At 36.9% G+C, this 24,225-nt stretch overlaps 1 protein-coding gene across 4 annotated transcripts in view; it reads left to right on the top strand.

Moving 5' to 3' along the window:
• The first annotated feature begins 1,963 nt into the window (after positions 1-1,963).
• MTMR2 (myotubularin related protein 2) overlaps positions 1,964-24,225 on the top strand; it is a 93,074-nt gene continuing 70,812 nt past the window's right edge. For 3 of the 4 annotated variants that reach the window (XM_011926595.1, XM_011926596.1, XM_011926597.1), the window contains exons 1-2: positions 2,047-2,380; positions 12,197-12,267. Coding sequence is in view for 1 of the 4 variants with exons in the window: in XM_011926594.1 (XP_011781984.1) it covers positions 2,301-2,380 (80 nt within the window). In the remaining 3 variants the exon portion in view is untranslated. Of the gene's footprint in view, positions 2,381-12,196; positions 12,268-24,225 lie in introns of all 4 variants that reach the window. The other variant, XM_011926594.1, reaches the window with a different exon arrangement.

The raw sequence follows: 24,225 nt of genomic DNA, 5'->3' as shown, positions 1-24,225 counted from the left end.
GTATTTTGTATACTTTTTCTTCAATTTTCCTAGTGCAGTTATCCCTTAGTATCTGCAGGTTATTGGTTTCAGGACTCTCAAGGATAGTAAAATCTAAGGATGCTCAAGTCCCTTATATAAAATGGCATTAGTATCTACATATAACCTATGCATATTCTCCTGTATACTTTAAATCAACTCTAGATTACTTATATCTAATACAATGTAAATGTTATATAAATAGTTGTTACATTCTATTGTTTTCTATTTGTCTTGTTTTTTACAATTTAAAAAAAATTTTCAATCTGTGGTTGGTTGAATCTGAGGACATGGAACCCATGGGTATAGAGGGCCAACTGTGATTAATTTTTCTTATATTTTAAAAAAAGTATTGGTTGGTGATGGTTTGAAAATTAAAAACAAAACACAGTTCCTTCTTGCAGATAGTCTGAGAAAAAACAGCCCAGATTATACACTGAAAAATTAATAACTTTTGGTGAGGTCCCGAGTTAACCGTTTATTTTTTCATTTTTCTTTTCACTTGGAGTTCATCAATTAGAGCTCACTAATTAATTTTCAGCTGATATTCTTTGCTTGTGTTTTCACTCTGAGAAGTTACCGTTTTACCAGTCAGGTTAGAAGTAATGCAGTAAGTTCAGTGGAAAAACAAGTAATAATAGATCTAATTAGTGAGACTGTACTGTGCAACCGACTCTGTATAGAGAAAAACAACCGATTACGTAGATATTTTTATTCCCATTTTAGAGATGAGAAACAACTTAACCACAGCACAGAGCAAGCGTAGTGACAGAACCGGGATTCCGACGCAGGTTTGTCTGGTTCCAAAGTCTCTACACCTTTACTGCACTCTTCTTTATTAATCACTAGATAGAACCATACAAATATTGTTATATCAGGTAGAAGGTTTCGAGGGTTCTATTAACACAGTGCTAGGAATGAACTGGGTGGAAGAAAGTATATGGGTCTCCCATTCAAGGGTTCATCAGTCTTCACCATACTTAGGAAGTTTAAGTCAAAGTAGCTGACAGTGAGTTAGCATTTTGGAAGACAGGTAGAGATGGTGAAGAAATAAGGAAATTCTTCTGTGAGTCATTATAGATATTTAAGCTTGTTAAAAAATGTTTTTGACTGCCTACTCCTTTTGCCTACAGAGTACAGTTAAGGTCTCTTAAAAATTATGGAAATAAAAACAATCGGTCGCTGTCTGTCCTTGCCAAACTGAAAAAAGGAACAGAACGGCTAAGCCTTTTGTGCTAAACACATACTCATCAGTAACTACTTTAGCTCCACAGAACACAACTAAGCTAGGTTGTTCTTCTGGGGAATGTACTTGCAAGTTAATACTGCACTTCAAGTATAAAGTTTTTTTAAGGCATCAGTTGTACATTATAAATTAAATCCAGTTTAAATCAATATGATTCTATTTATCCTAGCAAGGAAGTTTTTTCTTTTTAAGGATCGTCTGATTTTTTTTTACAGGAATAATCTTTGCATAATTTTACACCCCATACATGAGATGATTGGGATTCAATCTCAATCAGAAAAATCCCTTTATGGTGTCCTTCTTACGTCCTCTGTAACAGAAAAATCCTAGCAGAAGCATTTCCTCTTTACCCAGTTCCTGTTCTCTTATCACAGTTCTATTCCTCCACACTCCCTTCCTGCTAGGCACGGGAATTTGAAAGGGCAGGGAAACACTGGTAAAAGTTTGTCTTCTACTTGGGTAATCCAATACCACCGCATCCAGTAGTATATAATTCTTCTTGCATGTATATCAGTTTCCTCCCCAATCCCTCTTCCATACCTCTTTCTCACTTTTCTCTCATTATCCTGTCCTCTTGTTTTCCTTGACCTCCACATTCCTGTCTCAATCATCCTCCTGGCCTCAGGTCCTTATCTCTTTCCTGAGACCCTCCTGCTTAGTGTTCCCTCATTCCTCTTACACCTAGGATTTCTCCTCCTTCTCTAAGGGTCTAGTCCTTCATCCCTCCCGCTTCACCAGACCCTCTCACCCTGGGAGCCGCCACCTCCCTTTCCCCAAGACCCGAGGTCGCGCGGCCGGACACAGCGAGCACGGCGCGTCGGTGGCGGCATCTGAGCGGGCGCAGTGGGGTCTTCCCGCGGCCCAGCAGCCCACGGGCGCGGTGCACTCTGGGGGAACATGGCCGCTTCCGGTCTCCCTCCCGGGCCGGCGCTGGCCTGACTGCGGCCCCTGGCCGCAAGCACTCCGCCCTCCGCTTCTCCCGCCCTGTGGCCGCGAAGACCGCTTCAGCCTTTCCCTCTGCTGCCCCTGCCGCGCCATGGAGAAGAGCTCGAGCTGCGAGAGTCTTGGCTCCCAGCCGGCGGCGGCTCGGCCGCCCAGCGTGGACTCCTTGTCCAGGTAACCAGGACGCCCAGAGCCCCGCCCAGCGTCCGAAGGGGATGGAGAGGGGCCGGGGACCCGCTGGATTGTTGCCCCGATTCGCGGATTCTGGTTTCTGAAGGCTGCGCCGGAATTCCTTCCCCGGGACTCGGGAACCACTTCTGCCTCTCTCTCTGGGGCGTGGAGGCTGAGGAAAAGGAGGTTAAAACTCGCTGCTGCTTTATCGATTCCTCCACCTTTCATATTCCGATCTCTTTTTCTCCCCAAAGGAGTTGGCCCCAGTTAATTACTTTCTCCTGTCTCTCATTCCCTCTCAAACCTTTTTTAAGACAGTTCCCCCCGCCCCCATTCTTTTCCCCACATTTCCTGTCTTTCTCTATCACTTTTTCCAAAACTATCCTTCAGTCAATCTTTCTTTCTCCACCCTTTCTTATGTCTTTGGTTTTTGGATTCTTGCCCAAGCCTTTTCTCTCTTTTCGTGGCTTCACTTTCTTAATTTCTTTCATGCTTTTCTCTACGCTCTGATTTTCTTCTCGTCTCTCCTTTTGCTTAAATATGTAAATAAAAATGTCTCCTGTGCTTCTCTCTTCTAAATCTTCCAGTTGAAAGTCAGTATCAGGGAATCTGAGTGATTTTTATCCCCAGTGATAGGTGTAAGAAAACAAAATGAGTGGTAGTTTTCTTCCTTCTTGGGCTACTGATTCTCCAGGTTGTCATTTATCTTGTAACAGATGGGAATTTTATCCTGGAATTTTGAGGAGGACTTTATGCAGCTTTGCAGAGAGCGCTAATGAATATTAACTAGACGCGTTTTGGATGCAGTCTTTTTCTTTGATTTTTAAAATAATGACTTAAAATTTTATTAAAAAATAATGTAAGACCTGTGTTTGCTTTTTATGCAGCCATGATGAAATCTGGTTCTTTTCCACTGAATAATAGTCTAATTGTTATTAGAGAGTTATTCGATAACTGCTGTGTGGAAACACAATTTTCATTTTCTCCTCGAATCAATTGAAGTGGCTATTATAATTCATTTTGGATTCTGCTAAATATGGGTAGTTATTGCCTTTTTTCCTATTGGTGTTCAGTACCTCATTGGGGAACCACTGTCTGATCCCATCATTCTAAATCTCTATATGCGTTCATAGCTCCCTGCCCAGTCGTTTTTCAGAGTCCTTAATAAGTACTTTATAATTGTTGGCTTAAAGTGCCTTTTCTACCAGGCTATAAGCTGTTGTACTTGAGGGCAGTCTTAATCATCTTCATATCTCCAGCACTTAACATAGTCTCATCATGTGATAGGTGCTCACTATGTTCATTTTTTTGAATTTGTAGCCTGAATTATCCAGGAGAGGAGTTTTCTTTGCAGTTTGATTATATATATTGCACGTTTAAATCAAGTATTTTTTGAATTCTGTATTTATTGCCTTGAAATGTAGAAAGCTCAGGATTAACATGTTTAGTTGTAAAATTCATTCAGAAAACAGGTTGGAAAATTCTAATTTTATGGGAAAGTTACAAATGACAACTATGCCTCAGAATAGAATAAGAGGCAACCAGTACTCTCATCCGAGGCAGAGGAGTCAGAACCACATGAAGCAGCATAGTATGTTAGAAAGAAGGAAGTACTGAAAGTTAGGAAGCTCCCATGCTGAAGTCTCTGGCTGAGCTAGCTCTTTGGTCTTTATCGTTTAACCTTTTTAGTCTGCGGTTTTCTCATCTTTTAAAATAAGCTTAATCTGGAAAATCTGTAAGGTCCCTTGGAACTCTAAAATTGTCATTTTTTAAATGTTAATGACAATACCAAGATAAATGCATTGGTATTAATTTTAAAGATAATTCCTTTGCAAATAACCTGTTTTGGATATTTGCAATTACACTAAATAAGTGTCTTTTATTATCACAAACTAATATTTCTAACGGTGTCACTTTAACATATTTATTTCCTAAAAAAGAAAGCCCAGCAAGTTTAAAGTTTGTGAACTTCTTTATAAAAAAGTATTTACTGACATGAATTTTAGAAAATTAAGTACTCCTCACGAGAATTGTGATTATAGATTAGTCTCATCCTCTCTGGACAAAAATGTAAGTATAATTCCTGTTTTCTGTGAGAGAATGCCAGCTTTCATTACTCTCCTCTGGAAGACAGAAAAGTAGTATTTACTTAATGTCTACTGTATGGAAGTTTCCCTGCTAAATTCTACGTATCTTTTATTTCATCAATCATCATACCTGTTTGTGGCACTCTCTTTAATCAACAGTATGTAATAGATACATTAGAGACACTAGTTAGAAAGCTTAATTTTAAACAATCTAGGCTAACACTTCTTCACAGTTGATTCTAATACATTGCCGGTGTGGAAAACTTAATCTAGGCTAACACTTCGTCGCAGGTGATTCTAATACATTGCCGGTGTGGAAAACTTAATCTAGGCTAACACTTCGTCGCAGGTGATTCTAATACATTGCCAGTGTGGAAAACTTAATCTAGGCTAACACTTCGTCGCAGGTGATTCTAATACATTGCCGGTGTGGACTGCTGTGGTCTCATAGCTGTGTTAAGTGTCTATCTAGATTGTTTATTTCTTTTGTTACACTAGCCTTTGACAAAGCAAAATTATTGCTGTTTGGCCTATATTATCTCAGTTTTTGCAGAAATGATGCCCTTAAATTGTAGTTTATTTTTATGCTTTCTGTTTTTATACAGAGGCCTAATTGGGAAACTGCCTTGGGAATTTGTTTTGATATCTCTGGCAAAATAGTAGTTAATATTGTTAAATGTGTCACAGAATGTCTTTCACCCATAGATTGACATAAATTTCTGCTGAGTTTATCTACAAGGAAAATTATTTATAGAAAAAATTATGTATGCTCCTTGTTTGTTAGTAAATGCTAACTCTGTAACTGCATCTTTCTCTTTAGCTTAGTAAAACACTTTAGTCAAATTTATATCTGAAGGTGGAAATATACTCATCTCTAATTTCTTTAAGTACTTTTATTATTACATGAACTCAAGTTAAATATTATGTGTTGTGTTTAAATGTATTGATTAGATGTTTTAAGCCCTTTTGGGAAGTAGGAAGACTAATACACTAATCCATGTGGTTGCCCATTGTTTTTTGAAAATGGCATACTTGGCCGGGTGCCATGGCTCATGCCTGTAATCTCAGCACTTTGGGAGGCCAAGGTGGGAGGATCACTTGAGCCCAGGGGTTTGAGACCAGCCTGGGCAACATAGTGAGACCCCATCTCTAAAAAAGAAAAACTTTTTAAAATAAATAAAAATATTTAAAATGAAAATGACATACTCCATTGAAGTTGGATGAAAGGCCATTGTGCAATCTGTAGTTCACAATAAACATATAATGGGTCTTACTAAGTATCTGTAGTCATTTCAGAGTTGCTCTTGTCTCCAGTTATGCCTTCTAGGTCATCATAGGCCTGATACCTTTGCCCACAAATGGGCAATTTCATTCTTCATATGATATCCAGATAGTAGTTTCCTAACCAGCTATAGTTATGTCATCCTGAATCTTTAAAAAAAAAAAAAAAGTAATTGTCAGCTGGGCGTGGTGGCACGCGCCTGTAATCCTAGCTACTTGGGAGGCTGAGGTACCAGAATTGCTTGAACCTGGAGGCCGAGGTTGCAGTGAGCCAAAAACGCGCCACTGCACTCCAGAATGGGCAACAGAGTGAGACTCCATCTCAAAAGAAAAAAAATAAAAAATAAACAAAAAACAGTAGTTGTCTTTGGTGAGTCCTGCTTAATAATTGCGGTACTTCAGTAAACTGTTCAGCAGCTCTCGTATATCTTGCTGTTGGCCATTCTTCATGTATGTCTAGCCCCACAGAAAGAGAGCGGGGGTTGTGGAAAAATTCACTTTAGCATCCTGATTATCTAGTTATGTTCTGTAATTTTATTCTTGTTGGGTGTGGTCTGATTCTTGATATAAGTATGACTTTATAGGTAAAATATATAGGTACAATAATATACTATATAGGTAAAATAATACTGTAAGTCAGATGTGATAAGAGTAGTCCTGAGTCTCAGAACTGTAATGAGTTACACAGCAGAATTTGACATTATATTGGTAATAATCTGCCATCTTAGTCTGATTTTCCATTTTTCAGTTTATACACTAGTATAAAATGCACTGCTTTAGTGGGTTTCTTTGATTAGTTTGTATTATGCATAATCAAATGGTAAGATATCCAGTGCCAAATAGGTGCTCAGTGAACATCTAAATGAAAGAATGTTGACAGAATGTTCACCACTGGTCCTGTTTGTTGTTCCCATTCAAAGGATTAAAAAGGATTCCTTCTGTTGAATTTGGCCTGAACACTTGCAATTTCAGGTCTAAGTTGAAGTTATTTTTATGGGAGACTCTGGACATCTTGAGCTGATTTTACTGGCTGTATTATCTGTTCTGTGCCCAGTGCTATACATAATGAGGTTATTATGTCCTCTTCAACTACCTATTTATCCGTCTGCTACTCTTGTTTACTTTTGCCCCTTTTGCTCTAACTTGTGTTGTTAGTCGTTTTATTTAATGTGTATTCTTGTCATCCTTCATATACCCTGAGGCTTTAGTTATTCTGGGTACCATACTTGTTTATCCCAGATTATTTTGGTTTTATCAATTTCTAGTATATAATTTCATTAGCATTGATGAGCATCTTATATTTACGTTTAACTTCCATTAAACAAATCAAAGGGGAGGTACACATACTCAAAGTAGTTCTCAACTAATTGCATTTCTAAATTGCATGCCTGCCTTAAAATTGTCATCATTTGAAAACAGCAATTCCTGGATTTCTGTTTCCATGGATCTTGATTATACTTACAGCCTGAAGAAGTAGAAGAGTTTCCTAAATTTCTAAAACACATTTTGTTGCAAGGTCTCATCTTTAGTTTTAGCCTCAAGGTCACTTAAGAGTGTTGTGTTGGAGGCCAGGTGCAGTAGCTAATGCCTGTAATCCTAGCAGTTTGGGAGGCTGAGCAGTTTGGGATGGCTTGAGCCCAGAAATTCCAGACCAGCCTGGGTCACATGGCAGAAAACTGTCTCTGCAAAAAAATAAAAAGTTAGCTGGGCGTGGTAGTGCATGCGTGTAGTCCCAGATACTTGGGAGGCTGGTGTGAGAGGATCACCTGCGCCTGGGAATGTTGAGGCTGCAGTGGGTTGTGATGGTGCCACTGTATTCTGACCTGGGCAAGACAGTGAGACCCTGTCTCAAGAAAAAAAAGTGATGGTAGGGTAGATGCTTTTATGTTGTTTTTCTAGTAGTGGTGATGGATTTGTGTACAATCACACATTTTTACCCATTCCCTTTGTCACTCTTGGCATGTCTTCTAGAGACAGCTGGCAAGATTAGAGGTAGAGATTATAGCTGTAAAACAGAATAAAGCTACCAGATTGAACCTACAACCTTGGCATTATTAGTAGCACCTTGCATCAAACATTGAACATATCAGACTAAAAATTACTTATATTGGATTTCATTACTTAAAAACGCTCAAAGAACTAAGTTCTCTTAAATAAGAACCAATATGGGTCTGAAATATGTAATTATGTAGCTTTTCAGAAAGGACATATTTAAAGAATGCAAGTTGATAGTGAACCTGAGACTGGGTCCCGTATATATCTGTATTTTTCCTTTTTATGCTGTTATCAATAATTTCCTATTAGTGTAGATCAGTACTTCCCAAAGTTTGGTCTCCAGGCCAGTAGCATCAGTATCTCTTTGGGATTTGTTAAAAATGCAAATTCTTGGGCCCTGCCTTGGACCTAACTGAATTAAAATTTTAGGGGTGGAGCCCAGCTGTTGGTGTTTTAGCAAGCTTTCCAGGTGATCCTGATGGACGCTAAAGTTTGAGAACCACTGCCTTGGATCTTTTGCCAATTGGTGCCTTTTGTAATGCAATCAACATTACTTAAAACTAAGCTAAGGTCTATGGTAGAGGTACTGTGAAACTTTTACTTGAAAGCATTTTTGTAATAAATGTTGACTAAAGTAGTAAAAGGTAAAAGTCATCTTTTGTCAATTTGTTAGATTTGATTTCTAGGAAACTTCCTAAGGCATTTTTCTTTCTCAGTCATGAGTAACACGAAACAAGAATATGTGTTTTAGGCTTTTTCTTAAAAATAGATTCTTAGTGAGAAAGATTAGTGGAAACAAGCATTTAAGGTACACTTGACCCTCAAACCACATGGGTGTGAACCGTTCAGATCCACTTTTATGTGGATTTTCTCCTGCCTCTGCCACTCCTGACAGCAAGACCAACCTCTCCTCTTCCTCCTCAGCATGTGCAACGTGATGAGGATAACAAACTTTATGATGACCCACTTCCACTTAATGGGTAGTAAATATATTTTATTTTTCTTGTGATTGTCTTAATAACTTTTTTTTCATTGTTAGAATTCGGTTTATTGGCGTGCAGCCTAAAATATGTTTTGATGGGCTATTTATGTTATTGGTAAAGCCTCCAGTCAACAGTAGTCTATTGGTAGTTAAGTCTAGGGAGTAGTTTGGGGAGTCAGAATTATATGTGGATTTTCAACTGCATTGAAGGTCAGCACCCCAACTCCTATGTTGTTCAAGGGTCAACTGTATTATGAAGAAGTAATTCCAGGAGGCCATCACCTGAACCCATAAAGTTTGGATTATGCCCAAGGGAAGGAGATAACCTGGATACAGATGACCAGAAAGCAGTAAGTTGATTTTGGAAAGCTGCCAAGTTAATGCTATTGTATTCAAAATCACCAGAGCCAAAGATTGCATGTGATTCAGGATTTGAGTAATGGAAATTCTCCAGATTTTAGTGTGGAATATTTTTCCTTTGTAAGGAGGATGGTTTTGAATATGTAAAGTACTTGCTATCTTTGTGTCTACTGTATGATTTAGTTAAATTGGTAGATAATAATTAAACACTATTAGAGGTGATAGTCAAGGATAGGGAGTGATTTTAAAAACCGCTTTCCACAGGAAGTCAAGTTAAAAACGGAACTGTTTAAAAAGATAAGGTTGGTACTAGATTATTGAAATAAAAAGGACTAGGGAAGATGCCTTCTTGAAAATAATAACTTCAGTTCCCTTTCCTGTAGTTTTATTACACAAAACTAGTTGTGCCTGTCCCTCCTAATATGTTTCTATATAGGTAGCAATGTTGTCTTTAATATAAACTGTTAATAAGCAAGCTTCATAATTCTTCCCTTCCCCAAGTACGTAGGACCTGTGGCCTCAATCACTGGTGAATATTCATTCTTTCAAAGACTCTTACTTTGTATGAATAACTCTTGTTGGTCTCTTTAAATATTTTTAGTCTAGAGTAAATAAGAGCAGATGCTGTGTATTAAATATATTAAAAATTAGCTGTAAAATGTATTTTAATTAAAAATTTAAACACTGTTATTTGGAAAATTCTTTTTTTTTTTTTTTTTAAGTTATGCTTTAGGCTTAGCAGTGCATAACAGAAAATCCAAATTGACAGTGGCTTAATATAAGAGATGTTAAATTTTTTGTTACCACATGAAAGCCTGGAGATAGTCAATATAGATCTAATATGGTGGATCTGAAGTATCAAGGACCCAGATTGTCTTACATTCCAGGGTTACCTCATGAACCAAAATTATTGTTGGAACTCTAGCTATTATATCTTCAGGGGGAAGGGAAGAAGAACACCATGCTCTCTCTCTTTAAAGGATACTTTTTTGGCAGTCACATGTCTTGTTTTTAAGCTTACATCCAGTTGGCTAGAACATGGTCCCATGGCCATACATAGGTAAACGATAGGCTAGGATAGGCAGTCTCTTCTGTGAGGCCTTTGTGCTGAGCTAAATTTGGAGGTTCTGTCACTGAGGAATAGGAGAGAATGGGTATTGGAGTCATAGCAGCTTTTCCCCTTGTGTACAAATGAATCATTTAAAAGAAAGAAAGACATTTTCCACCTAAATTCTGCAATTCACTTATGCCAGAGACACCCTTAGAGTTGCAAATGCAGTTACCAAAATAGAAAACACACTGAAAGAGAGGAGGTGATACATTGTTGCAGACCAAAGAAGAGAACTGTGTCTTGGAGCACTCTGAACTCTGAGTTTAGGTTTCTGTTTTTTTGTGTCTTGTCTTGGGTTAGATTTTTATAATCCTAGTCTGGAACCATAAAATGAAAGTGATGCATTTAATAATGGCAAGATCATTAAGTGATGGGGAAATAGAAATCAAATGAAGAATGGATTGATGTGCTGTTTTATATTTCACTTGAAGAGCTCAAGGAATTGCATGGTAAAGTAGTAGTGGTAATGAAGTTGATAGTCTACTCTGCTTACTTCCAGTTTGACATCCATTTCCAAGCCATGTATCCATGTATTTTATCCTATTCCTGAATGTTGCATCAGGTTCTACTTAGGTATTTTCTATCATTTTAGTTGTAAGGATGTGGTTTCCATAAGGGAAGTAAATCTGACCATTTCAGTTTATGAATGCTTTTGCCAATGTTCAGTTTGTTTTTATATCCTTGACCTAAACATTTTATTAAAAATCCAGAGACATCTGTGTCTTATATATTCTTTTGTCACCTAACTTAAATATTAATATTTTAAGCATATAATTTCAAACCTAAGGAGTTTAATAATTTGGAAGTGAATAGAAGAGCATATGTATGTAAGTCTCCTCTGGATTGATAAAATATTTATTCATCAGGTTCCGAGGATTTAATAGGCATTAAGTCAGAAATATATCCATTTCTCTTCTTGGCAGAATTGCTTTTACTGATAGCAGCAAATGAGCAGTTGCTGAGGTAGGGAGGAGGCCTTGTCTGGAGGTTATGCATTAGCAAAAGGGAAAATAACTGGTGATGATGGGCTGGTGATTACAAGCCTTAATATTCTTGAGCTGAGCCAAGAAGCCCAGCAAAGCTCAACAATAAAATTTTGTGTAGTACAGATGTTCTCTGTTACCAATATTAGATAAAATTCTTCTATTATAAGCAAAGGCATTGCCTCAAAAATGGAAATACCCAAGACAAGCCTTGCTTTCCTAGTGGTAGACAGTTATAGTAATAAATTGGTAATATTAATATTAAACACAACAATAGTAATATAAATAGCACAACATTTATTGCATGCTTACTATGCTGGGCATGGTGCTACATTTCTTCTATGCATTTTCTCATATAATCCTCATAACTGTATAAAGTAGAGAGTGTTAATGTTTCCATTTTACAGAGAAGAAAACAGAAGATTAGAGAGGGCACCTTGACATGTGAATTCAAGTCCATTTGACTTCAGGGTCTGTGCTCTAAGGAACACACATGCCTGAAGATCCAGTGCCCCAGGTGCAGATCAAAGCTTGGTAGTTACAGGGCAGTCCCAGGGCAGGTTGATTGGGTGGTAGTGATGAGGACACGAGTTTCCTTGACCTGCTATTTTGCTGGAGAAGGATAAAGATACACTATACATTGACCAAGTGAGAGTGTTCATATTTGGAGAGAATTTTCTTTACCTTTGAATGTTTTTTTTTCCTTCTGACAGAAAATAGGATGATTTTTTTCTTTGCCTGATGATTAAGAGGATAGTATCATTTCATTCATTACCTGATGATTAAGAGGATAGTATCATTTCATTCATTACCTGATGATTAAGAGGGTAGTATCGGTAGTATCATTTCATTCAAAATAACAGTTTTACATTTTGAAGATCATATAAAGTATGAAGCAGGTAATTGCCAAAGCCTCCTCCCCACCACTCCCTGCCCCACAGGCTTTGCACAATGATTTAGAATTCTTTAGGGTTCCTTAAATTTCTGAATTCCCCTAAGTTCCTTTGTGTTTGTTTACAGTTAATGTGTTAAGAGCCATTGACATTTGAAGATCATCAGAAGTGAAGATAAAACATCTCAAAAATTATAATGTAAGTGAATGATAAAATGCAGATATTAAAATAGACAAAAGTCAATATTGCCAGCAATATTTCTGGATTATATATTGTCCGAAATGAAATTTGCACGTATGAGTAACCAGTAACTTCAAACTTTCCATTTCCAAGTCCCTGTCCTTAAAATTCTGTGTTCTCTTCTACTTGGGGAAAACAGTCACTAAGTTTTAGTCATCCAGTAATTTTCCATTAGAATTCTTTTGGCATCCATGTTCTGTTTTCTTCCTTTTCTTCCTTAGCACTTTGCAGTTTGAGTTGAGAAGCAGATGACAAGAATTCATGTTATATGCAAAATGTTACAGATACTAAGGTCTTTGCTTTCCAGCTATTGATGTGTGTTGTGTATGTTATTCAAGTGTAATTTTACTACTGTTTTGTATGTTTCTTAGCCAAAAATATGACCAGTTAGCTAGCTGCCTTCCTTCCTCACCTTTCTCTCTTCTTTCTTTTTTTCCCTGCCTCTTTCCCTTCCTTTCTTTCTGTAAATAATTGTTTAACATCTACTGTACCCTACACACTGTGCTAGATTCTGAATTCCTAAAAGCTTGGTGCTGAAATGAATTATATCTTTTTATACTCTTAGAGGGATTAGAGATCATCCAATTAGTGTTTTTCAACTGTGGCTGAGGACCACCTGTATATTTCAGTCAACTGTGAACTTGGTGAACATTTAACTTCCTAGGTTTCAGTGTGGACATTCTGAATCACTGAGGTGACGTTAGGAATCGGCATTTAACTGTTGAAGAACCACCGATCCAGATGCTTTTGGATGCTAGTCTAGTTTCAAAAGTTTTCAGATGTGGAAATAGATCTAGAGAACTCTAATAATTTACTCCAAAGCACAATAAATGTTAAGAGGGTCAGGAAAGGTGGTGGTTTTCCTCTGAGGTTACAGAACTATTTAGTGTCAGAGATGATCTCCTAATTCCCAGTTCTAGACTTTACCATGTAGCATCATGATTTTTTTGCAGGGCCGTATAGCTTCACTGTGTTTCATGTCTATAGAACCCTCTGCTTATACCATGTATAAGATTATAACCAATCCATCACTGTTCCTGAAAAAATAAGAGGACATATGGGTTATGTAAATGAAAAACGTACTGTTTCTTCATTTTTAGTCAGATTTGTGACTCATTCTGGTTTTGAAATCATTGGATGATAGACTTGGTGAAGGAAAGAAAAACCATTTTTTTTGTATCCATGATATTATTCCTACCTGGATTTAAGTTGTATGCTTACGAAAATGAGGATCTGATTTCATTTTTTGAATGAAATAGTAGGTATAAATTTTATAGTGTTTTGCAAATAGTAGATGCTTGATAAGTTATACTATGAGCAGTTTACTGTTAAAACTTTTCTTCCTTTGGATTCTGTGAAGTACGCTAGTTAGGAGTGATTTTATTTGCTTTGTACAGAATCTGATGCTTTATATACTAAGCCAGAAACTTTAAATAATTGAAATAATTTTATTGTATTTATAATACTGTATTTTATAGTTGGTATTCACAAGATCTCTGAGGGACTGAAATTTATAAAGTATTTTTGAACTATAAGAGTTTGAATTAATTTTAGTATTGAGTATATTTTATATTGTGTTGTGTATAATATATTGATAGTTACTGATTTGCCACTTTATATTAGTAAATCTCATTATCTTAATTTTGGAAATACTCTAATTCTCAAATTACTGGAAAGTTTAATGATGCAGTGCCTTTTTTTAAATATTTCAAGGCACATTTTAATTATATGATTTTTTAAAAAAAATCATTTTAAAATAGCCTATTGATTTCTAAAAAATTTATTATATTTTTCAATTATAAATTTTCTTTTCATTAAAAATTTTTTTTGGTTTTTTCATAACCATGGAATCCGAATTGTACTTATAATAGCTCTAGAAAGGAACCTTATCTGTTATGTGGTTTTCTAGTTTATGATTTCTAACAACTAATCTGGTAAATAGGGAAGAGTATTCAAAATTAGGGAGAGATGTCCTTGGTGGGCATGGATCACTGAGTAATGTCAATACTTCGATTTTTAGCTTAACCTTTCTGGACTACAAAGAGAAAGACATTGAATGCTCTACCTTTCCTACTGAGAGTTTTAGCTTAGTAACTGAAAAAAAAAAAAAAACCCCACCTGTGTTAACTTCATTTATATGACTTTAAAGTTTGTGCAGAAAAGTTGTATCTCATTACATTGAAAGGGTAGTGAAAGATTAATTGTATAATAATCAGTTTTGCTTGTCTTGGAAAAACAAAATATATCTATCTAGATAGCAAAAATAATGGATATATGACTTTCTAATTTTAATAATGAATTCAGGTTTGCAAGATGGGATGAGAAAATTACATGACAGATCATTTTTCAAGACAAATTTCCATGTTTTCTGTGCTTGTCCAAGTAAAATTGTTTGTTGAGCAAGTGTTTAGGGAATACATCACCTTCTCTCTCTTAGTGTTTCTGCCTGTATACTTTAGTTTGGGATGGAAGGGTTAATTTCAGAGTTCTAATAATCTGACCAGTTTTTGGTTTAGTTTGATTCTTCTCTCAGTTAAGTGATATTTAAATAACTTTTTCCCTCTAGGCTACTTATAAATCTGTGTGTTTTCATTTGAGCTATCATCTGAATTTGAATTGGAGGTTTTTGAAGAGATTCTGAGAAGCTCCTTAAACGGGATGCTGTGGCTGTGGGATTGGTGCTGGAACTCAAGGTCCTTCCTGCCCTCCAGTCCTCACCCCTGTCTCCCAGGGACACATTCATTTTGAGCAGAACACTTTGGCTTTCACCTCTTTATTTATTTAAATTTCCCGATAAGTTCTTTGAAGAAACAATACTCTGGAGAAAAAACAGACATATGTAAACCGTTTTCTATACAAACTGGTTGTTCGGACTCTGCTGCATTATGAAATCATATACCTGTGTTTTGTTTTGGGAAATGTAATTGATAGACCTGGAAATAAATTGATAACTGTGTCCAGGGTCACATGTACCGCAGAACCTTGGGATTTTCCAGACTAAGTGCCAACATGCACCAGTTGGAAGGCTGTCCCAGAGCTCAAATCCCTTTTGTTTCTCAGAAGAATACAAGTTGTCTCTCATGCCATGATGATCATTTATATAATCTTTTTTATCTTATGAATTGGTTAAGTTTAATGCAGGGTTCTGGCTTAGCATTTTTAAACATAATTAAAAATTGTAAATTAATTTGTTTTGCGGCGATTGTTTTTGTTTTGAGAATCCTGCAAATATTCTGACAATAAGTCTTTTGTGTCTCAAATGTTTTATACACACTGCAGGCCTTTTATTATTTTTTTTAATAAAATCTTCAACAGAATGACTAATAGAGCATGAACAGTGCTTATGACACTATAGTGCATTGTGTAAGTACTGAGAGCAAAATTTGCATTCCTAGAAAAGCTTGTTCACGATCAGAATATAGAAGGCGTTCTTTAATGTTCTTGGGCAAACATGCTGTGTATGTCCTCAGGACATTACTTGTAAGAAAATAACTTTTTAAAAAGAACCTTTTCTTTCTACGGAATATTGAAGAAAAATTGAATTGGCAGCAAGAGTGAAACAGTTTAAGGCAAGTGGTTTAGATCTTATTGTAATGACTATGGTCAGTAGAAATACAGCCTCTCCTAAATCCTCTAGAGGCATTTGTTTACTAGGATATATGAAAAGATAGATGACTTGAAGTTTCCAGGTTGTTTTAACTTAAAGTATATACTGCTGTTATGTTTATCTGCATCTTTAATTTTCAGAAATACTTTTTCAATTTTTCAAGAAATATTTTTGTTGAATTATAAATATTAGATTCTGTTCATTACTGTGAAGTACATTCAGGTGTTGCTGTGATTGACAATAAAGTAATGATAATTCCATTAACAGTCCGGCAAATCAGTGGCGCCAGAAAGGGTCAATACTTTTCTAACAGTTACACTGAAAAATACTGGTGGTGAAATTGGTTTTGTGATTGAAGTTTTGGGTCTGTCTTCTGATTCAATATATTAAAAAATCACATAGGTTGTGTGTGTGTGTGTTTATATATATATTTAAAAAAATTTCTCCCCAATATTTATGCTTTGTATTATGTGATTCATCAGTTAACTAAAACTTGTAAGTTTAAAAGTATGTATATTTAATTTTCCTAGTGCACATGAAGACATTTTACATTATAGAGCTGAATGAAAAGTACTTTTAGGGCCTAGTGCTTTGCTTAATTTTAATTTAATTAGTAGATGCCTTTTTAAAAATAGACTTCCTATTCTGTTCTTGTATTTCCACAGTGCTATTTGTTGAACACTTTCTACCAGTTCAGTATTTAACACTAAGTACTTTCTATAGATCTTGCTTTTTGATCCGTCTTAAAAGATTTTGATCCTTATTGCAAGATTTTGGAACGTATCATTATCATTTTATAAATAGAGAACTCTATCCCCAGTATTTAGTACATTGATGATATCAGTAAATGTTTGTGGAATGGAGGGGCGTCTCAAAAAAAAAAAAAAAAAAAAGGAGACTTAGGAAGTTCCTGCTCTGGAGAGGACAGGAGGGAAGATGGCTGAGGCCTTTAGTTAGAGGTAGAAGACCTCAGTCTCCATCCTTCCGAGGAAGCTAAGGTGGTGGTTTGAGGTGTGGAATATTTGGATGGGATAAGTGAACCCCTGCTATCTGGAGAAAGATTTTTCTGCCTTTGCAGCATTAAAAGGGATTCTTATTATAAGTCCAGAGTTTCAGTCAAAATATACTTCTGTAGTAGGTACCAAACTTCATTTGTTTAGACATAATTTTAATTTGAAAGTTTCTTAGGAATATTTGTAACTAAAAACAAAATCTAAATGAAACCACAGCAAAAAAATAAACAAGTGAAGAGGGCTTTGTCTTATTTATTGATTCTATTTTGAAAAGCATATAGAGAGTAATTTTTCCCCCCACCAATAATTAGTTTGTATAACTTTGTTCACCTAAATGCTACACTTTGAAATGGTAGAAGTTTCGAGACCAAAAGGGTAGAGCATTGCTTTTAAGAATAGTGTAACAAAGGAAAAAAAAAAAATCCTTTGTTATAACAACAGCAGAGAAAAAAAATGTGTGGGAATGACTAAGAATCAGCTGATGGGATTACTGTTTTGATCTTGTGGTGGAAAGAAAACTCTCTCTGGCTGAGTTGGTGGCAGGCCCATTAGAAAACAAAGGCAGACTAGTGATGTACTGTATTATTCTGTTGCTATAAACCTAAGTCCTATTATTTCATAGGCATGTGTATATGTGCATATTCCAGAGTTTTGGTTATACTCTGATAAGTTTTGTTGTTTTTGAGGAAATATTTTGTTTATCGCCACTTCATTAATTTCTAAGGGTTCCAGTTTCAATCTGCATATAGGTAGCCCCCTCACAGCACCATTAATTGAATAGAGTCCTTACCCCAATGCTTGCATTTGTCAACTTTGTCAAAGATCAGATGGTTGTAGGAAGGCAGCATTATTTCTGGGCTCTCTATTCTGTTCCATTGGTCTGTTGTTTTTGTACCAGTACCATGCTGTTTTTGTTATTGTAGCCTTGTAGTATAGTTTGAAGTTGGGCAATGTGATGCCTCCAGATTTGTTCTTTTTACTTAGAATTGCTGTGGCTATTTGGGCTTCTTTTTTATTCCAGATGAATTTTAGAGTAGTTTTTTTTTCTAATTTTGTGAAGAATATCATTGGTAATTTGGTACGAATATTATTGAATCTGTAAATTGCTTAGGGTAGTATAGTCATTTTAACAATATTGATTCTTCCTATCCATGAGCATGGAATATGTTTCAATTTGTTTGCATCATCTTTGATTTCTTTCAGTAGTGTTTTGTAATTCTCGTTGTACAGATCCTTCACTTTCCTGGTTACCTGTATTCCTAGGTATTTCATTTTTTTGTAGGTGTGAATGGGATTGCATCCTTGATTTAGCACTCAGCTTGGATTTTGTGTATAGAAATACTACTGACTTTCATACATTGATTTTGTATCCTGAAACTTTGCTGAAGCTGTTTATCAGATCTAGTAGCTTTTGGGCAGAGACTGTTGAGTTTACTAGGTATAAAATATATTATCTGCAAACAGATAGTTTGACTTTCTCTCTTTTTATTTGGATGCTTTTTATTTCTTTCTCTTGCCTGATTTCTTTCTCTTGCTTGATTGCTCTTGCACTGTTATGTTGAATATGAGTGGTGAGAGTGGGCATTCTTGTCTTTTTCTTTTTCTTAAGGGGAGTGCTTCCAGCTTTTACCCATTCAGTGTGATGTTGGCTGTAGCTGTTATTATTTTGAGGTATGTTCCATCAATGCCTAATTTGTGGAGGGTTTTTAACATGAAGTGTTATTGAGTTTTATCGAAAGCCTTTTCTGCATCTGTTGAGATGATCATATGGTTTTTATTTTCAGTCTATTTATTAATTGATTTGTGCACATTGAACCAGCCTTGCATCCCTGGAAGAAAGCCTACTTGATCATTGTGGATTAGCTTTTTGATGCACTGCTTGATTCAATTTGCTAGTATTTTGTTGAGGATTTTTGCGGCTATGTTCATCAGGAATATTCATCTGAAGTTTTCTTTTTTCATTGTCTCTCTGCCAGGCTTTTGTATCACAGTGATACTGGCCTCAGAATGAGTTAGGGAGTCCTTCCTCCTCACTTTTTTGGGGGGAATAGTTTCCATAGGAATGGTACCAGGTCTTCTTTATGCATCTAGTAGAATTTGTGAATCCATCTGGTCCTGGGCTTTTTCTGGTTGATAGGGTTTTTATTATGGATTCAATTTTGGAACTTGGAATTAGATCTTCAGGTTTTCAGTTTCTTCCTGGTTCATTCTTGGAAGGTTGTATGGTTCCAGGAATTTTCTGTTTCTTGTAGGTTTTCTAGTTTGTGTCTGTAGAGGTATTCATAGTAGTCACTGAGGGTTTTTTGTATTTCTTTGGGGTTGGTGGTAATGCCCCCTTTGTCATTTCCGATTGTGTTTATTTGAAGCTTCTCTGTTTTTCTTTATTAGTCTAGCTAATGGTCTATCTTAATTATTCTTTCAAAAACCAGCTTCCGCTTTCATTGATCTTTTGTATATTTTTTGTGTGTCTGAATTTCATTCAGTTCAGCTCTGATTTTGGTTATTTCTTCTGCTAGCTTTGGGGTTGTTCTTGGTTCCCTAGTTCCCCTGGGTGTGATGTTAGGTTGTCGGTTTGAATTCCTTCTCATTTTTCGATGTGGGGGTTTAGTGCTGTAAACTTAACTCTTAGCACTGCTTTAGCAATGTCCCAGAGATTCTAGTATGTTGTATCTTTGTTCTCATTAGTTTTAAATAATTTCTGGATTTCTGTCTTAATTTCATTGTTTATTCAGGAGCAAGTTGTTAAATTACCATGTAATTGTATGGTTTCGAGTGATCTTCTTAGTATTGATTTCTATTTTTGTTGCAGTGTGATCCAGGAGTATGGTTGGTATGAATTTGGTTTCTTTGAATTTGTTGAGTATTGTTTTGTGGCTGATTCTGTTGTAGATTTTAGAGTATGTGCCATGTGCATATGAAAAGAATGTTGTTTTTGGGTGGAGAGTTCTGTAGATGTATGTTAGGTCTGTTTGATCAAGTGTTGAGTTTAGTTCTTGAATATCTTTGTTAGTTTCTTGCCTTAGTGATCTAATATTGTCAGTGGGGTGTTGAAGTGTCACTATTATTGTGTGGTTATCTAAGTCTCTTTGTAGGTCTCTAAGAATTTGTTTTATGAACCTAGGTGAGCTCCTGTGTTGGATGCATATATATTTAGGATAGTTGAGTCTTCTTGTTGAATCCTTTACCCGTTTTATAATGTGTATAATAATATAATGCCCTTCTTTGTCTCATTTGGTCATTGTTGGTTTAAAGTCTGTTTTGTTTGTTTTTGAGACAGATTCTTGCTCTGTTGCCTAGGCTGGAGTGCAGTGGCACTATCTCGACTCACTGCAAACTCTGCCTCCTGGGTTCAAGGGATTCTCATGCCTCAGCCTCCTGAGTAGCTAAGATTACAGGCGTGCACCACCACACCTGGCTAACTTTTGTATTTTTAATGGAGACAGGGTTTCGCCATGTTGGCCAGGCTGGTCTCAAACTCCTGGCTTCAAGTGATCCACTTGCCTCAGCCTCCTGAAGTGCTGGGATTACAGGTGGAACCACGATGCCTGGCCAAATCTGTTTTGTCTGAAATTAGAATAGCAACCCATAGTTTTGTTTTGTTTTCCATTTGCTTGGTGGGTTTTTCTTTATCTCTTTACTTTGAGCCTATATATTATCCCCTTATTTTAGTGCGAATATATCTGGCCAACTATTTTTATTACTGTTGTTTTTAATGTAATGGATGTGTTGTAAATGCTAATCTCTAAAAGAGTTCTGATTTTAGTTTAGAAAGATTTCTTGGTAAACAAGTATTTATTGAGTCTGTGTATTTTACCAAACTAGAAAACATGAATTTGCTTGAAAACATTAGCAAAGGACCAGTTTTAAATAGCTATGAATTAAAGATGAATGTGCTGAGGGAGGCATATATCCAGGAAGAGTGGGAATAATCTAAAAAGTCTTCCTAAGAAAATTACTTTTGTTTCTTAGCCCCATACATATTTGTTTTTTGCTCTAAATTTACATCTCATGCATTTTAACAGTAACTTCATTCTCTGCATTTTAGCACTATTGTCAATGACAGGATACTGGTCCCCTTTCCCCAACCTGCATTTTTGTTTTTAAGCAGTGGTGTGTGTGTGTGTGTGTGTGTGTGTGCAGGTGTGTGCGTGTGTAAGAATATCACACTTTAGACACTATTTTCGCATCAGAGAACTGTGAGGACAAATGAGATAATTAAGGAGAGGAGGAGTACATAGAGAAGATAAGTTTAAGGACTGAGTGAGTTTAGGGGCACTTCAGTATTATGAGGTTAAGGAGGTGAGAAGGAACCATTACAGGAGACCTGAGAGGACTGGCTAGGGAATAGGAGAAAAACGGTGAAGAGTATAGAGGTCTAGAAGTCAAGTGTTGAAAGTGTTTCAAGGAGGAAGGTGTGATCAGCTGTGTTAAATGCTGCTGATAGATGGGGGGAAGTATTAATAGGTTTAGCAAAGTGGTGGTTATTGATGACCTTGATAAAAGCATTTTTGTTGGTGTGGTGGAGGCAAAGGCCTGACTGAAGTGGATTTAGGAGAGAATGAGAAGTGAGGATTTGGAAGCACTGCATATATATTACTGGAAGGGGGTCCTGATCTAGACCCCAAGAGAGGGTTCTTAGATCTTGCTCAAGAAAGAATTCGGGGCAAGTCCATAAAGTGAAAGTGAGTTTATTAAGAAAGTAAAGGAATAAAGAATAGCTAGCTACTCCATGGGCAGAGCAGCCCCAAGGGCTGATGCTTGCCCATTTTTATGGTTATTTCTTGATTATATACTAAACAAAGGGTGGATTATTCATGATTGCTATGGCATTTGTAAACTGTCATGGTGCTTGAGGGAGTGTAGCAGTAAGGACAACCAAAGTTCACCCCGGTCACTATCTTGGTTTTGGTGGGATTTGTCTGGCTTCTTTATTGCATGCTGTTTTATCAGCAAGGTCTTCAAGACCTGTGTCTTGTGCTGACCTCCTGTCTCATCTGTGACTTAGAATGCCTTAACCTCCTGGGAATGCAGCCCAGCAGGTTTCAGCCTTATTTTACCCAGCCCCTATTCAAGATAAAGTTGCTCTGGTTCAAACACCTATGACATATAGACATCTCTTTCAGTGAGTTTTGCTGTAAAGAAGCTCAGAGAAATGAAGCACTATTTGGAGGAATGAAGATGAGAGAAATAATACTTTGTTTCTATGCTAATTAGTGAGATTGAGTAGAAAATTTTATGATGCAGTAACTGGAGGGAAGAATTGCTGGAGAGATTTTCTTGTGTAAACAAGAGAGGATAGAGTTTAATGAGGGTTTTTGTTTGTTTTTTGTTTGTTTTTTAGATGGACTCTTGCTCTGTTGCCCAGGCTGGAGTGCAGTGGTCTCAGCAAGATCAAGTGCGGTGATCTTGGCTCACTTTTACCTCCGCCTCCCGGGTTCAAGTGATTCTCCTGCCTCAGCCTCCTGAGCAGTTGGGATTACAGACGCGTGCCACCACGCCCGGCTAATTTTTTTGTATTTTTAGTAGAGACGGGGTTTCACCATATTAGCCAGGATGGTCTCAATCTCCTGACCTCGTGATCCGCCCTCCTCGGCCTTTTAAAGTGCTGGGATTACAGGCATGAGCCACCATGCCCAGCCTAATGAGGGGTCTTTAGATGGCAATATGGATGATTTATCCATAGTAAGAGAAGGCAAGGCAGAATATATGTGCACAGATGCACACAGGTTATAGTTGAAGAGCTTGTGGAAAATCTGTGTTTGCTTCTCTATTTTTGCGTGAAACAGGAAGTTAGAACATCTAGGAAATTCAGGGTGGAGAAGATGATAGAGGGTGAAGAAAGCAAAGAACATATGAAATAGTAATCTAGCAGAATGAGAGAGTGTATGAACTAGAGAAATGGTGTGTAATATCTAGGCAGTATTAAGGGTCTAGTTGAGGTAAGTGGCTATGAATTCAAAGTGAGTCTCTGTGGTGGTGTTTTTTTCTGTAGACTCATTTAACTGTGGGTACAGGACTGGAATAGTCAGAAAGTTGGCTTTAAGCAGTTTTCCGTTTGACAAGGAAGTACTGTGAAGTAAGTAAGTGCAAGGGAATGATTGTAATAAGAGGCATGGAATTTTAAGAGCTGGGAAAAGCGAGACGTGAGAACATGAAATAGATACTCTGTAGTGTAGTAGGAACAGTGGAGGTTTTGGTGAAATTGAACAATTCGAGGTGTTGGTTGGGGGTACTAGAGAAAAAGAGCTGGTGGTCAGACAGTAGAGTGTTTGAAATTTAAATCAGGGAGTGATTGTAGTTAATTGGTAATGCCAGTCCAGGGGATATGATCATTGAGGTGAATGACTGAGGTAGAATGGAAGACAAGATCATTGCAGAAGAGGAATTTGATTAACTGAATGGCCAAGGTGTTTAAATGCTCATTTATGTGAAATTGGAATCAGTAAGAATTAGAGCAGTTGGTAGTACTGGAAAGAATAATGGTAAGCCTGAAACTAAAGCCTTAAGGAGTGAGATAGAGTGACTTAGAGACAGGCAAATGATGTCAACAAAGAGGGTGGTACATGCTGTAGTCTGATGGCATGAGGTTCAATACTTGGGGTTTTTAGAGACAGAGAGGTAGAAGAATCTGAAAGTGGCAGTGAGGGACAAGGCCCAGTTTCCAGGCCTAGTGGTGGGAGAGGAATATTGGAGAGAAAAATAAAAGGGCTTATTTTTCTATCTGAGAAGGCTGTTGGGGAACAGTGTCCTCAGGTAAAAACTAGGCTTTAGTAAGCATAAAAGGTAAAAAGACCGTTTAAGAAGAGCTAGAGATAAAGGTCATTTTGGTGATGATTAACCTTAAAATTCAGAAACACAGGAATAGGGAGTGAATGGTAGGTAGAATCAGAAGGGGGATTAGAATCTGGTAGTTCTGACTTTTTGTGAGAACTGTTAAAAATAGAGTTAAAAGGTATAATGATGTTAACTCTTACAGTCTTTAATGTGGACAGTGGTAAGACTGTCCATGTTAAAATGCAAATGATGTTGAAGGGAGGAAAGGGTAAGGTCGTGCAAGGGACACTTACAATCTGGGGCCTCCACTTCACTTTTGCTAATGGTATTGGAGAGGCTGACCGAGAGATGGAAGGACAGTCTTACTTCATCAGAGCACATGGATTTCCAATGCCCTTTTTATTTATTTATTTATTTACTTTTTAACATTTTTTTTTATTATTATACTTTAAGTTCTAGGGTACATGTGCATAACGTGCAGGTTTGTTACATATGTATACTTGTGCCATGTTGGTGTGCTGC

This window comes from Colobus angolensis, unplaced genomic scaffold, assembly GCF_000951035.1.
Source record: "Colobus angolensis palliatus isolate OR3802 unplaced genomic scaffold, Cang.pa_1.0 Scaffold7, whole genome shotgun sequence".
Classification (NCBI taxonomy): domain Eukaryota; kingdom Metazoa; phylum Chordata; class Mammalia; order Primates; family Cercopithecidae; genus Colobus; species Colobus angolensis.
This window is presented reverse-complemented; position numbering and strand designations above follow the sequence as displayed.